The sequence below is a fragment of the Polistes canadensis genome, unplaced genomic scaffold (assembly GCF_001313835.1).
Source record: "Polistes canadensis isolate GaletaPanama2010 unplaced genomic scaffold, ASM131383v1 scaffold_200, whole genome shotgun sequence".
In the NCBI taxonomy this organism is placed as follows: Eukaryota; Metazoa; Arthropoda; class Insecta; order Hymenoptera; family Vespidae; genus Polistes; species Polistes canadensis.
The window spans coordinates 47,005-63,355 of NW_014569747.1; the positions used below are offsets into that span (position 1 = coordinate 47,005).

Below are 16,351 nucleotides of genomic sequence, written 5' to 3' on the forward strand. Positions count from 1 at the left end.
GACAATGCGGTTAGATACAACAATTGATGCGCCATTCCAAAGATATCTTGTGTGATCGGTTATTTATATTATTAATTAATAATATTTGTTATTTGTTATTATATTTTAGTTATCGTATCATTTTTAGAAATAGAAGAGATGGAAACTGATTAAACAATGATTATATTGCGTGGAAGCCGTATATGTTTTTTTTTTTATTATACGGCTAATATTCTTTTTTCAATGGAGTTACATATCGTCGCATGACTCGAAAGTTTCCATTCTTCTTTTATCCTTCCTCATGTAATTTGTTTCACCTAAGATCGTAGCTATATCGCTCGAAAAGATCCTTTGCAATATTCTCTTGTCCAGTTTATGAGAGGTAAGATTTAGCGTTGCTAGTATATAATGGAAGAGAGGCGATCTATGGCGACCTTGTGCACATAGTGGGATAAAAGGAAATGACAGTCTGTTGACCGACCCTTCTGTAACCTGAGTAAGGTGCGGGCAATATTAATAACACATTCACAATGTTACTGAATATTACGAGAATCGATACATATGTACACCCGTTCACATACATATACTAATACGTACGTACAAAATAACATACAAATGTTTTCCCCCTACACGATATTCAAGAACAAATATAAAAATCTTCGGATATTCAGTATGTTCGATAAACCGACGAGATAAATGAGAAAAAATAAATACCGCGAGGGTCTATAGGTATCATAATTTTCTGTCAATATTTGATTTTTTAATTATAGAATTATTTTCTGTATTTATATTATATTATATTACGTCTAACACACACAGGAGATAACGAAATACGATTCAAATAAAAGATATTGTCCGGTTGAAATATGTAAATTCAATATTATTTAATAGTATAATACTTCGTACGTTAAAATATTTTGATCGATTCCGTTAGCTATATATAAGAATATGCAAATTTAATATTATTTTTTTACTATTTCATAGGTAGAAATATTTGGATCCTTTCCTTGTCATCAAACGTTATTCTCAATTTATTTTGTTCTTTCAATTACGCTGATGCATCTCGGCGAAAAGAGAGGAGTGGACTCTCACGTGTCGTCACCTACGGGCAATACCGAAATTGTTCGTTCGATCGTATGCAAAATCGGTGGCGATGGCGTTGGCGTTGGCGTTTTAGAATAGCGCGTCTACTGAGAGAGATTCCTTTGTCGTGAAACTTCAAATCGAAGGATAATGGGGATTGTATGGTGGTGAATTTCTATTCAGACAGCCACCGACAGAAGCTCTCTCTCTCTTTCTCTCTCTATACGAGTCACTTCTTCAACCACCCGGAGAGTGTGTCCTCACTCTTGTGTTCCTCTTTTCTCCCTTTCGTTTTACCCTACACCACTAACTCACTACTATCACCAACACCACCTTCACTTCCACCGGTACTTTCTTTGCTTCGCCGCCACCTGCGGAAGCTCCGCACCGTCCGCTTATTGGATTCAACCCTCAACCTAGGGATTTCGTACTTTCGAAAAGCTTCCCCAAGTACCAAGGGTTCTCTGACCCACGCGACAGCTCACTATATAACGGATTACGCTTCTCCTACCATGTAAACGAAACGAATCGTCTGTCTGATTTCCCTCTCGGAACTAACATTTCTACGAGAACCAATTACAATCAATTTTCCAAGTCGAAAGATCGAAACTCGTTGACCTAGAATTATATTTTCTTCCATTATTAATTTATTACTTATTTAATTTTTTTCTAATAAAGAAAACGAGACGTTTTTATATGTTTCAAGTCAATAAAAATATTATTTATTTCGTTATTGCCAGTGACACGGTTATAAAGTGGTACATAAAAACACAAATGATTTATATTGTTCATGCATAAAGTGTTCACACGAGATAGCATGTTCTCTTCTTTCACTAGCTTCGTACAAAAGATTTGGAAAATCGTGACGGAATAGGTAACAGTAGCAAAAGAATTTTCCTTCCTAGAATATAGATGTATCCTAGAGGCAAATCTGCTGGTATCGTGTTTTTATCCTTGATTCACGTCTCTGACTTTTTCCTCTCACTACTGTGACATCTTCATTTCGACTTTTGGTATATTTCTTGATGCAAGACGTCTCGTCTCTTAACTTTCATTATTTTTTTCTTTCTTTTTTTTCATTTTTTTTTGTTACTTTGTCTTTCTTTATTACTCCCTTTCTTTCTTTCTTTTTCGTCTATTATTTTTTCTCTCTTTTTTGTTTTTCCTTTTCTATTCTTTTTTTTTTTTATTAAAATTCAAGCCGAGTGAAATTTTCTAAGAGAGTCATCCCACTGGCAAGCAGAGAGCGCGTCAGGGTTAAGAGTGCTCTGCCATTAACTATACCCTTTTACAGAGACTTCTACCAAGATGTGATTTTACCTTTGTCCTCAAGTCACGTACGCAGACTTTCACCTTTCTCTCGATGTTCCTCCGCTCTCAGGAGGAATAGAAGCTTCCTAAAACGGTACGACATCTCTCGGCTTTTATGGAATTGCAATGTCTCCCAGTCTTCTTCCACTTTCTTTCATTTTCTTTTTCATTCTCTACTTTCTTTCTTCTTTACTGATCTTGATAAGAAGTGATCGATAGCTTTCTTCTTGATTGTAGTGAAAGGAATTGGTTATCAATGCGTTTTGAATTGAAAAAGTTCGAAATATTTGTCAAAAAGTCGTTGTTATATCTTCATGAACTTTTATATTTATTACAAATCGATCCTTAATACTACGAAAATAAAGAAAAAGCTGAGAAGAATGACTTAGAATGGAAAGTGCAATGAAATCATGATGTAAGCGATCGCTTTAGTGTCGAACGACGAGCATCTCCATAAATTTGAGGAGATGTTCAGGTAAGGTGAATTGCATCAGTGAGTTTTCTTCAAGAGAAAAAATTCTCTTACCCTATTTCTCCTTGTTTCCTTTATTTTTATCTTGAGTTGAACATCCGTATTCTCTTTATCTATTCATTTGATTGCATCAAATTTTAACGTACGTACAATAAATTACCTATTAATTTACTAGTATCACGTATTCAATTATTATTCGAATATTATTTGAATATTTTAATGTAATTAATATAACTTTGTTTTATTTACATCTCTTAATTACATATTTTCTATTATTATATATGAATGAAAAAGGAAAGCGACTTTAAAATAATTATTTTTTCAGTTTGAATTAAAAGGAAAAAACAGTTTTAGTTTTTTTTATATATAGTTATGAATATAATAAGATATTAATAAAAAATAGAGCACACTTTAGGATAAATAATGCACGTAACACTATGGTCAATGGTGTCAAGATGGGGAAAAAAGAGGATAAAAATAGTTGGGGTTGAAGCAGTACCAGGAACGCGAGAGTGTCCGAGGGTGCGATTCTCGGAGGGTGCGAACCACTTGACTTGTAAGGAGTCGGACCTTGGTGTAGATTGTGGCATTGTTCACAAGACCTTCCACGTATGCCCTGTGCTCTCTTCTAGTCTTCGAATTTCCTCCCTTCGAGTTGCTAACACCTCTACTCGGAAGATAAGGAAAGTCGTGTGCGTTAAATGGCTTACGCTCTATTTGATCGCCTAATCTCTATTTCCTATTAAGCGAGAACTCATGCCACCTGATTATTTTCTTATTCCGTGTTTGCTCGAAACACGGATTCCTAAATACGTGTATGTATATGAGCTTTATATATTCGGGAGCATATGATTCAGTATTCTTAAAGGATAAAAGAAAAAGATTCTTTTTCATCCAGCAATAAATTTTTTAATCATGCAACAATTTCGCTTGCGTTAAAAATAAAACGGTAATAATTATTATCAAATAGAACAAGATTTTTTAAACATAACAGAACTTATTTTATCGATCAATCGGAAACGAAACGATTATCAGAATTTTTTATTGATATTTGTGATTCATTCGTCACACGAATTAATATTACAACAAATTTTTGCATAGTCGAGACTCTTATCCCCTTGTTTTCTTCGTATTACCATTCTCTTTTTTTATCTTGAGTATATAATCGGTAGATCATACTTGACTTCTTTTAAGTATAATACTTTTTATAGAGAAAAGAAAGAATTATGGTTGTGATAAAGATCAGAGTTTGTACTCTCGCTGATAATACGTCACAATGCATTATTATGTATATTCAAAGTTGACACATTCTTGAATTATGTATGTATATGTATATAATGTATAATATTATATATGTATATATGTATACATGTATATGTGAATATAGTGCATGTACATAGATGCATGTGTCATCCAAATGCATTGTAATTTATTCAAATGAATGTATGTAACGTCCTATCAATCACGTATCAGACGTGTATTAGAGATGCAATTAGATCGTAGTAAATTAACACAAATAATTGTATTATCGATAACGCATCTATATGTATTTACTTAAGTATATACGCGTGTACATCTACAAACCGTGCATCTATTATCAATTACTCTGTTAAATAATATACTATTTAATCTTGTTTTTTTTTCCTGATAATTATTAGTACGTGACGCGTATTGAAATTCTGCTACGTTGAGTGAAATGTATGCACAACTGGTCACAAGTTATCATAAACTAATTCGAACAATTATACATATCTGTTTAAACCAAAAGGTGCGATGAAGTGTAATCGAACGTTGAATGAGCATACAGTAAGTCAATTATTTGGTAATCGCTTGTTATTAACGGCATTTATGCATATAACAGTGAATGGGTAATATACTTGGTATGCCACGATTTTAACTGCGTGGCGCAGTAGGGAATATCGATGGTTAGAAAATGGCGACGTTTGTTAAAAATTAATGCTTAATTATGCGAAATCGAATAATTTGTAAGATTATCAAAGTATACTATACATTTTTTTTTGTTTGCATTCTAACAAAATTATTTATTTCTATCGTGAATTCTGAAACGTTTGTTCGAATTTTACGTTTAACGTGACATCGAAATGTACGTAACGATTTATTAATATAAAATCAAATGCAAGGCATGCACTTATCGTCGTATTCGTAGTAAAAGACGTCCAAGTAAATGTAACGAAATTATATTACAGAGAAGTCTGGCCAGAGAACGATTCCTTTGGAAGGGCTGATATACCGCCGGAGGAAGAATTTCTAGCACTCCGCGAAATCTTCTTTGCAGATCTCGGTGGTGAGTAGTTTTTACAAAATTAACATATTCGAGCTGGCTGAAAGCTTCGAGTTGCTTTCATATATTGCATTAGCATTTTAATTCCTTGATTTCTCAGCTACCTCGAGAACTGTGAGTTTCTCGAAACTTCCCTTTTCTTCTTTCTCTATTTTTTTACTTGGTGACTATTATTAAAAAAATGATTTCATAGTTATCGCATCTGCGTATTAATTTACAAAATTAAAAACAAAAGAATTCAATTGTATTTATAACTCACGCACAAATAGGAACATTAATTTATTTTACTGTTGCGACATACATATTTTGATTGGTTAAATTGACGTTGAAATTATAATAAAGATGAAAAGAAAATTAGAATGAGAATGAGGAACATTTAGACCGATTAAATTAAAAAAGTAGAAGAGAAAAAGAAAAGCGGAAAGAGGAAAATGAGTGGAGCATTGTAGAGACGACGATCTCTTTGGACGTTTCGTTTACGATAGAGCAAAAATGTCTACCTTCGGTTCATTTAAGACTTTTTTTCCGCACCAAGGGTATTATCGCTATAACTTGGGTTTATAGTAAAAATTATGTGCTCCGCACACGTAGTCTCTTGAGAAAAGCACTGCCGGTGTTTCAGTTATCGTTAATCGTACGAAGACCTGAAAAGTGGAAATAGTTATTACGTTAATGCGTTAAATTGGAAATAATTTATTCGATTCCTGGAAAAAGTACTAAATGATTTTTCATTTTTGCTCATTGTTCAAATTTTGAAGTCTCTATGATCAAGTAAAAACCTTTATTTGTGGAATATTATTTTAAATTACAATTTTATGAATTTTGTGACCAAGGAAAATTTTGCTCTTAGAAAACAAAGTCAAAATCGACTTATTTATCGCAAAGATGTTAAATGTTGTAAAACGTATATAAATAGTCAAATTCACTCGAGGGAGCTTTTGGAGGAACAGTGTGTAATAACTGGAACATATATCATGAGACAAAATTTAATTAAACGCGCCGCTGCTATTTATTTCACGTTTCTAATTTATGCACGAATAACTACGTCCTTTTTCGTTCGGCATTTATCTTTATTTTATTATATCCATACGTTCGCATAATGAACCAATCATTTGTAAATATTTTTGTCTTTTTAAAAATTTACTTTGTATTATGGTATATAAACGCACACATACCGATTTGTTATAATCAGAAGTATACTTTGATTCACCAAGAGAAATATTTTTTCAAATTTTGTTTAGCAAATATTTTATCTACCTCCATTATTCGATATTATTTATTATTTCTTGTTTGCTTTTAACGATAGAACAACTCTAGTAAAATGATTCGATTCTTGTCGTGGTAGGTAGGTACTACAATAATACATGCTTGAACAATAAAGAAGAACAATACGTAATTTAAGAGTCGCTTGTTAAGCGTTAATGATTTATTTACTTTGCTATGTAAACATATGCATTGACGTAGGATATAAAAGAGATTGCCTTGTGATTTTCGTGACTATTATATTAGTAACTTTGAAAGAAAATATCGTTAGAGTAACGATGCTTTGATCCTAGCTCCCTTATTTCTTATAGTTCACTAGATCTAACGGTCGTTATCAATTGACGTCAATTATAATTAATATGTATATATTATATAAACGAACAAAAAATAATTATCGATTTATATTTATTTCAAATATTATTTTTCGACGCAGTCAAATTTTTTTTCATAAATTTGTAATATTTGTCTTCGTTCGCGTGTTTGATCATAAAAATAAAAAACGTATAGACGATTTTGAATAGTAGGGTTCGTCGATTACTTTTAGTTTATTTTGTTTACCACACTCATAATTTTTCGTTTACATGGATTGCAGCACCGCGTTTACTTTCTTTTAGTTTCTCTTTTATTCTTTCTCACGAATGTCGTCACGATAAAAAATGGTTACGATGTTATGAATTACAACTCGTAATCCTTGTTCCTTTTTTCGTTTCCTCTTTGTTTTCTCTCCCTCGGGTAACTCGCGCTAACGATGCTTTCTCTCCTTCTCTCTATTTTTATTGTTTTCTTCCATCGCTGGACCCATAACGACGAAGCACGATCGGTTCGCTCTGTGTAGGTACCAGTGAAACGATGAAGTCGTTAAATGTTAATCCTTCTTGTAAATCTTACGGCCAGTACGCATCACTGGTATAACAATCATTCAGTCTAGGAGACGTGGAGTTTATTTAAAACAACTTTGCTGACACCTTAACAGTTTTATTTTATTACGTGAACATTCTATCGTACATTTCGTTATCCCAAATTTCACAATTAATTCATTCATTTTTATTTAATTTTCATACGAGAGATCGATATCATGATTTATGTATTAGATACGAATTTATCAAAGACACGTGTATCTAAAATTATTTAAACTCGTATAAACACATGTATCAAAAAAAAGGAAAATTTGTTTTACTTTATTTTTCTTTTTTTCTAAAATGAATCAAACAAACGAGAAGAGAACGCAAATCAAAAAAGAATGAAAAAGAAATTAATCATAGTGAAACATTGTTTTTATTTGATCTTTTCCTTTCTTTTTTCTTTTTCTTCTTCTTCTTCTTTATTTTTTCGTTTCGCATTTATTCTCCAGACGATTTTACCAAGCGAAGTAAATGTTTTTCATTAATCTTTTACAACTCGTTCCCTTCATTGTCGACACGTAGATTCGTAATTTGGTCGACTTACACTAGCTAGATCGGTAAATTCGTTAGTACAGTTTGTGGTTTACACGCTGCGTTTCATCATACCAGTCTGCGGTGCTATATTTGTGACCTCCTACATACCTCTCCGAAAGCTTTGTGAGTCTAATTACGAAGGCGTACATGATACACATCACGAACATGTTACCCCCGTCTAGTCTCTTTACGTACTTCCACCCCCCTTTGCTTCGTGTTATCCCTTTTATTTTGATATGTCTCTTTACATGAAACTATTTTTCTTTTCTCTTCTTTTGCTTTCTCTCTCTTTCTTTCGTTAGACATTTATCGCATATAAATAATTAAAATAATATGTTTTCCTATATAAGTTCAATATTTATCTCGATTTAAAATTAATATTATTTTATAATAAGTATTACGTCACAGTTCTCTACTTATTTCATTAATATATTGCGGTTTAATTCGTGAATTTATTGTACCAACTCGTTACGACTGTTTCCCATTTCAACATAGTTTGCTTACCAACTATTTACTCGCTCACAAATTAGACTTTTTTCTTTTTCTCGCTAGACTGCGTTAATTGTATGGTATCCGTAAAGTTTCTTTTTCTCGAGTTTCTTACCTTTTCTTTTGCTATCTCTCCTTCTCTCTTCTTGTTAATTGTTTTCTTTGCTTGAAATTAAGATTTATAGTGTAAAATCTACGAGTATCCATGTGTACAAATAACACGACGAAAAAGATAATCGATAGTAATTCGTCGGATGTTTTTCATCTAGATATATTATTATGAGTACGGAGTCCCCCAAGCTAGCAAAACTTATCGCGAGTACTATACTTATTCGACTTTTTCTTATTCTTATTCTTTTTCTTTTTCTTTTTCTTTTTCGCGTTCTCTTCAGAAAGCACTTTATTTATTCACGTTCAAGGAGAGCACAGAGAAGAAACTCATATACATATATAAGAAATATACGTTTCATCGGGTTCGTTTCTGCAGAAATAGCAATGGTATGTATGCTTGAGGAAAAAAAAGGAACGAAGAAAGATTCGCTTGCGATTTTTTTCCATCCTTATTGAGTCTACTCTTCTCTTCTTTTCCCTTTTACTTTTCACCTTCCGGCTACGAATCTAACTTGTTAGCCCGAATACGTGACGAATAAGAAGAAATAGCGAAAGAGTGTGCGAGAGAATGTGAGAGAGAGAGAGAGAGAGAGAAAGAGAGAGAGAGAAGGAAGAGAAAAAATATAGAAAGTAAAAAAGGAATAGATGAGAAGAGGGGTAGAAAAAAAAGCCTTCTCACCTTTTTTCACTTCGGAGGTCGAAGGTTTGACGAATGAAGACCGAATTGGAAGTCTAGCTATTTGTAGAGTCAGACCAAGGAAAATTTGCATCTTTCTTTTTCTTTTTTCATTTTCTTTCTCTCTTTTTCTCTTTTTCTGAACGACGAGCAATCGTCCTCATATGTCTGAAGATCCTCCTACTTCATCCTTCTTTTTCTCATCCCTCTTCTTCTTCTTCCTTCAAGGATTTCTGAAACCACACTCCATAACTTAACACTTTAGACGGAAACTCGCGGTTCATCCTTGTTGTATCTCCCTCTATTTCTACCTCCTCCTCCTCCTCCTCCTCCTACTTCTTTCATCTCCCCTTTTTTCCGATTCGTGAATGTATGTATACGTATTCGTACGCAGAACGCGTCGAGCAGAACGATATTCTATGCGTTGGAACTTACTCAAACGGTATGCTGATGAAAATGGGGTGTCTTCTTTCAAATAACCTTGCTTATTTGTTTACCCTCTCGACAATTTTTCTTCTACTTTGTCCCTCCACACCCTCCTAATGCTTTCAAACCGTTCTTTCTTAGTACGTGCAAGTTTCACACTTTGAGAAAATACTTTTCTTCAATTCCTATAAACGACACTTGGCTGTTATTTGTTCTGGTAGATTACGAAATGAATTATATAAATATATAAATATTATGTCTTGCTAAATTTGATATAAATAGCAAAATGATTTATTCATAATAAAACTGTAAATAATTTCGATTTAAATATCATATTTAAATGATTTATGCTTGAATATCAGAATGCATCTATCCAGTACTATTGTATTTTATCGATTCGAATGACTTTCAAAGGTTATTTATCCATTACCCACTCTTATTGTTTATATTCGATCGAATATACAAATGTTTTTTATTTTATCCTTTTTTCTAATTTCACGATAGAGATTTTTTAGCGTACGTTTACTGTACTTTTTTTTTGATCTCTTTTTTTATTTGTGAACTATCGCAAAATAATCGCTCTATAAAAATATGGTAGTAATGGATATACATGTAACATAACTATATTCCTTTGTTCTCGTGAGTTAAAGGAAACTTAGTGTCTCCGGAGACAAGGTATCTAATCGTGTAGGAAACTTTTATAATTGGTTTTCCCTTACCGTAAAAACCGTTGTGAGTGAACTCCGCGAAAACTTTTCCGACTAATTTTACCGGCCAACGATGGTCATAATGCGAAAATAAAAATGAATGGTACTTTTCAGAAAAAAAAAAAACCACTAAACAAAAAACGAGACATAGGATAAAGTAAACGTTATGTAAGATCGATATTAATAATTGTTGGTGTAATTATCGAAAATAAAATTATTAAAGTACATAAAGCAAAATTAGGAAAATTATTTTCTCGATAGTGCAGGAAAATAAAAAGAATGCGTTTCGTCGTGAATTTCCATTTAAGATTTTAACGCTTGCTTTTTTAATCGCCATAACGAAACAATCACGTTCACCACTCACGTTTAACTCGCCTTTCCGTTGTTATGCTTTTAGGTCAATTAAAAGTGTCCCCTTTCTATGCGTTTTACAAGATTTTACATCGTTAATTATTACAGTTACAATTTTTGTCCAATTTTAGCGATTAAAGGGGTCATAGTTTTTAACAGGTGATAATTATTAGATATTTTTTCCTTCTTCATAAATCATGTTTTTTTTTTTTTTTTAGAATATCAAATAATTAGCATGTAGTTAAAAATCTTTATCTTTCGAACGAGTCGTTGATCACTAAAATCGGGCAAAGATTACGATCGCGAGTAAACCTTTAAGCTTGTTCTTTTAGTTTTGGAAAAACAAGTAGAATCTTGTTAGATCATCCTAGAAGGATGATATTCATTGGAACGATCTTTCTTTCTTCCATCGGAAGAACGTTCCCTGTTCTGTTTGTTTCATAGGATACAACAATGATGGAAGAAACAATGATCGGATCGAATAATTCTGTAAGGATCCTTGAAGCGTAGCAATGGCAGAATTTACATCCTTAGCTCGGTTGAACGATCACGACCATATGTTTGCATCAAACGTTATACCTTTCCTTTTCCTTGATTCACCATTTCCCTTATTCTCTTTGTCTTTATTGTCTATCTCTATCTCAGTCCTTTTTCTTGGAGGTTTTCACCGATCGGCAAGTTTATCCGAGTTCTATTCGCCAATTTAGGTTGAATCGCCGGCACGTTTGCTTTCCTTCTATCAAATTGCGATTCGCTATGGGTTATACGATTTCAGGACAAACCTATTCGACGTCTTGCCATCGAAGCAACCCTTAGTCTTCTATATCCACGGAGCTTCGCTAGCTAAAATATGGACGTTCGAAGGATCTCGCGAATCCTAACCGTTCTGTCACGATCTCAACCTTCTGCTTCCACAACTTCTCCTAACCATCTCCGTTTATTTCCTCAATCCCTGTCTCCTTTGGTTATATCTTCGTCTATCGTTTCTCGTTTCGAGCTAGGACGAAAATCAAATAAGAACTGTAAGTTAGATTTCACTCGAAATCGTCATTTTCTTTCGATTGCGTATTGTGAGTTCGTTTATTTTTTAATATTTTATACGAAAGAAATATATATATAAAAAGAATCTTTTTGACAGGAAAAAATTATAGCAAAAAATTTGACGCCCCTATCGAAAGAATTTCGTTTCATGCGAGAATGAATTAAGACCTCGATAAAGACGAAACAGTGATGATGGTGGTGGCGGTGGTAACGGTGGCGGTGATAGGGGCTTTTAAAAAATATCAAGAAGTTTAAGGTATTTCCTTCGCAGTAGGGAGAAAAGCATGACTTTTAAAGAGCCCTTCAGAAGATATTTATCGTTGTTCAAGTATCGAGTAGAAAAGCTGAACATTAGCCTTCCTCTTTTCCAACCTCTTCTTTTTCCTCCCTCCCTCACGTCTCGACTCGACGATACGATGATAGCTCTTTCGGTAACGATGAATAACCATTAACGTGCAAAGGACCTTTCGACTATCTCCCTCCTTTTCTCTCTCCCTTAACATTCCTTTTCCTTTACTTTACTTTCCTTTCCTTTTCACAGTTTATCCCTTTCGCTGTCTCACTGCACGTCGAATCGTCCTCCTTTCCATCTTTTTATTCTCTCCCTATTTTTCTGTTCGTTTCTCATTTCCACATGAAATTCTCTTCTCTAAGGTACACTTATACGCACGCACACATACACAGAAGGAGAAGAGAAAAAGAAGAAAAAAAAAAGAGAGTCGTTCGTTCTCTTTTCAAGCGAATTGAGAGGAAGAGTGAGAGTTGACTATTTAAAAAGAGTGAGTTCAAGTACATACCTCTTACCGGTGCTATCAGAACTCGTTATAAGGTATACAAATGGTACGCAGGACACTTTGAATGGTTACCTATGATCTCACCATATCCAAAGCTTTCCTTGACAGTTCCCTTGTGTTGGCAATTTATTTATTTATTGAACTTTAAATTTAACAAATAAATAAATCCCTTTAGCGAGAAAGACCAAATTTCGCATCAGTTGATATGATTGGCGTACCGTTTTTTAATTTTGTTTTGTTTTATTCTGTTCTGTTCAAGCTTATTGATTTTTCATCCGATTATCTTCTCATCGAAAATATTTGCCGATTCGATATTTATTTTTTTTTCCCCTCGTATAGTATTTCTCGTCGATTCGCGTTTTGATTACTCTTTTGGATTGTTTCGAATAATTGTTTTACTAGTAAATCAGTAAAAACTATGTCGATTTTTGTTTAACTAAAATTAATGTGTGGTATATATATATATATATATATATAATAATAAATATGATATGTATTATATATGAAGAAGAGCTTTTGACTTAAACATCCTCTATGCCTGGACTATTATTGCGAACGCAGTCTGTTTTCTAAAGAACATATAAACAAAGCATGCTTGGAAAAAAAGACAAATAAGAACGAACCGGCACGGGGTCTTCTCTGCGTCGGGAAGATTAAAGTGAAAGAAGGGGGGAAAAAAAAAACAAAAAAAAAAAGAAAAAAAAGAAGAAAAAAAGATAAAGAAAACGAAAAAAGGAAGAAAAAAGAAAAAAATACGCTCAAGGTCAAGCGCTGAACTTTCCACCGGGATGCACGCGCTGTCTCTCGCAACCCTTTTTTATTTTTGTTCTTCTTACTCAAAGAAGTGGAGAGAATGCAAGAGCTTCTTCTTTACCAATTCCTTTTTTTTTTCTCTCTCTCTCTCTCTCTCTCTCTCTCTTTCTCTCTTTGCTTACCCGAGCAGCAGTCCCGTTTTTGCAACTTGCACGTCTGCTTTACGTCTGTGTTCATGGATGCACGCGGCTTCGGTAAAATAATAATGCATTTGCGACTTGCGTAGAAATTGAATAACAGTCGCGCTTGAATAATACAGATATGTAAATGGAGGTTGGTACAGGGTTGATACGGGGTTGGTACGAGGTGCCGGAAACGTAGACGGGATCATTTATATTGTATTCGTGCCGTCGTTTTCTCCTATCTCTACCGACTGCGTTCCAACCTTGCTTCATCCCCTTCTTCCTTCCCACCTCCCTCTCTCTCTCTATCTCTCTCCTTCTTTCTCTCCCCTCCGTTTGTACTTTGTTCACTGTTCAATCGTTCGTTCGTTCATTCTACGTTCATCCGCCTAGTTTTAGTCCTCTTTCCCTTTCTCTTCTTTCTATGAATATATTCGTTTATCTCTTTCTTTCTTTCTTTCTGTTTTCCCATTCGGAATCACTTCATTCTGTCTCTATTCCAAAAGGTCTCGCTCATCTTATTTTCAAGATCTATCCTTCTCTTATTATAGTCTGCGTGTATGCAACTTGATTCTTACTCTCTTTCTCTCTCTGTCTGTGTGTCTGTCTCTCTCTCTCTCTCTCTCTCTCTTTTTGCTAAACGCTTCTTCCTCTTCCATCTATCTCTCTTCGTATTTCCTTCGATCTTGTCTACATTTCTCATCTCCTCTCTTCTCTTCTCTTTCTTTCTCCCTTTTCTCTTAAACGTACTACCTCTCAACCCTTTTCAGTCCTGTTTCTTGTGCCATGCGATTGTAACGTTATTAAAGTATGATTTCTCCGTCATAATTGCCACCATTTTCAGAATCTCGAGGATTTTCAACGGTCTTCGCGTTTCTGCGTTCCCTCTTTGCGTTTCAAACAATTTCACGACTTAGGAATGGATTTTCGAAATCCTTGTTTCGTCGGAAACTCGGGGAATACGTCGAAATGATTTCACTCGGTATACTTCAATGCAAGTAATATGAGTAGATAGAGAGAGATAGAATAGCCTACCGACTACGATTTTACTACAAAACCGGATTAGAGAAATATTCTAATTCTAAACGACGACCAAATGATTTTAGTACGTCTTTCTGCATCTAACCTCTAATAGTTTTAATTATTCCATTCTCCCATATTATCTACTAAATGTATATTTCAGTAACAGTTAATTTAGCGGAAAGAAGCTTAATATATTATATTTAGTCAAATATTATTATAACGTAAATTCTAGAGAGTGGTTATAGATAAATGATAAATCGTAAGGAAAAATAATAATTATTATAAAATAATATAAGTTACAATATATTCTCTTACGCGTCTATTTTCTTTTTCTTTTTTTTTGCAAATGAAATAGGACCTCTCGTAAGTTTCCTCTTTATTTTCTTCGTTTATGTGTATGCATACGTACATATATACGCATGTACTCTTACGTACGTGCAAAAAACATTGGATCGGACGATGCGTTTCGCTGCATTTAACTTGCAAGAGAGAGAAAGAGAGTGAGAGAGAAAGGAAGTAAGGATGGTAGGGAAGTAGAGAGGGTGGGAGGGAGAAGAGCTTTGCCTTCAGGGGACGGTCTATGTTCTTCAAGACCTTACACAAATGCAAGTTAATCCGATTTGTGCTACATTCGAAATATAATCGGAGCTTTTTCGAGGACGTGTAAGTGCGAGAGCGTACGACTACATCGACCGGAAGTCCTTCTTCAAGTTTAATAACGGTTTTCCGGCTTTCACCGAGGTTATTTGATCGCAACGAAATTTAAGCCGACCGACTGGTCCATTGTTCCGTCCTCATTGCATTTTTCCCCATTTCTTTTTTTTTCCTTTTTCTTGATTTTTTTTTGGTTCCTTTTGTAAAGCTTTACTTGAAATAAAGAAAAAAAACAAATTCGTTGGATTTGTCTTCTTTTCTCTGTACTGTCACTTGGTAGTATCCAATTTTATTACTTTACATATAGATACAGACAGTTATAAACTTATACTGATCTTCTATGATATTGCTTTTTCCACCAAAGATGGATTTACATTTTATGTTTTATTAAATCGGAAAGTCGAGATTTTATATTGCAAATTGTCTCTTGCTGACTTTATTTCATTTGTTCGTTCGTATTATTAGAAGATTGTACACTTATTTGAATACTAACTTTTTTGAAATTTCCCTTTTCCAGATGTTTGCTACATTTTTTCGTTCAACATCTTAGATTATTTTTATCTCTACATTTATCGTTTAATTACAATGAAATAGAGACGATCAAATAATAGGATGGAGAAAAAGCAGAAGTTCGGTTCTGTGGAACTCGATGACTCTACTTATAACCAATTAACGTTTTTATAGTCTCTAGAAGAAGCTTGTTTTATCGTAGCAGTCATTAGCAGCTACGCTTTGCAAGGTTATATTCATGCAAATTAGATCGATCCTTTTCCTAACGGCTGGTTAACTATAAAATACGTTAATGTTAAGATACGCTTAAATGGGTTACGTCGGCTTGTTACACGGAATCGTTCGTGGGAAAAAAAAACTTTAACGTGTACATCGAGATATTGCTTATGTCTCTTTATTTCTTTTTTCTTTTTTGATCTCCTTGAGAATTTCGAATGATCGGACCGGATAAGAGGAGACGCGAACGAACAGCTGTTATTGTTTGTGCATTATCTAGATCGAAAGATAAAGAGAATTTGATGCATCTCTTTGGATGGAATGGATTTGCATGAGAGATGTCGTTTTCCAGGAGAATGGATTTTCTTTTGAAGTAGAACTAACTCGAGTAATTATCCTAATTATTTTTCTCGGATGATGTTAGGTTAAACAGTTTTTTATACTTCATATTTCATTTAGAGAGTGCGAATGAATGATAGAAATAAAAAAGAAAAGATAAAATTCATACGATTAATCGGATGATTGATTCATAGGATCAATAATACATATGTATAAACCCTCTATATATACGT

General features: G+C 33.8%; 1 protein-coding gene across 2 annotated transcripts in view; it reads left to right on the top strand.

The window, feature by feature from the left end:
• Positions 1-16,351, top strand: part of LOC106789749 (protein timeless homolog) — a 162,375-nt gene that overhangs the window by 11,043 nt on the left and 134,981 nt on the right. For both annotated transcript variants that reach the window (XM_014754222.1, XM_014754223.1), the window contains one exon: positions 5,053-5,150. In XM_014754222.1, the coding sequence (XP_014609708.1) occupies positions 5,053-5,150 (98 nt within the window). The remainder of the gene's footprint in view (positions 1-5,052; positions 5,151-16,351) is intronic.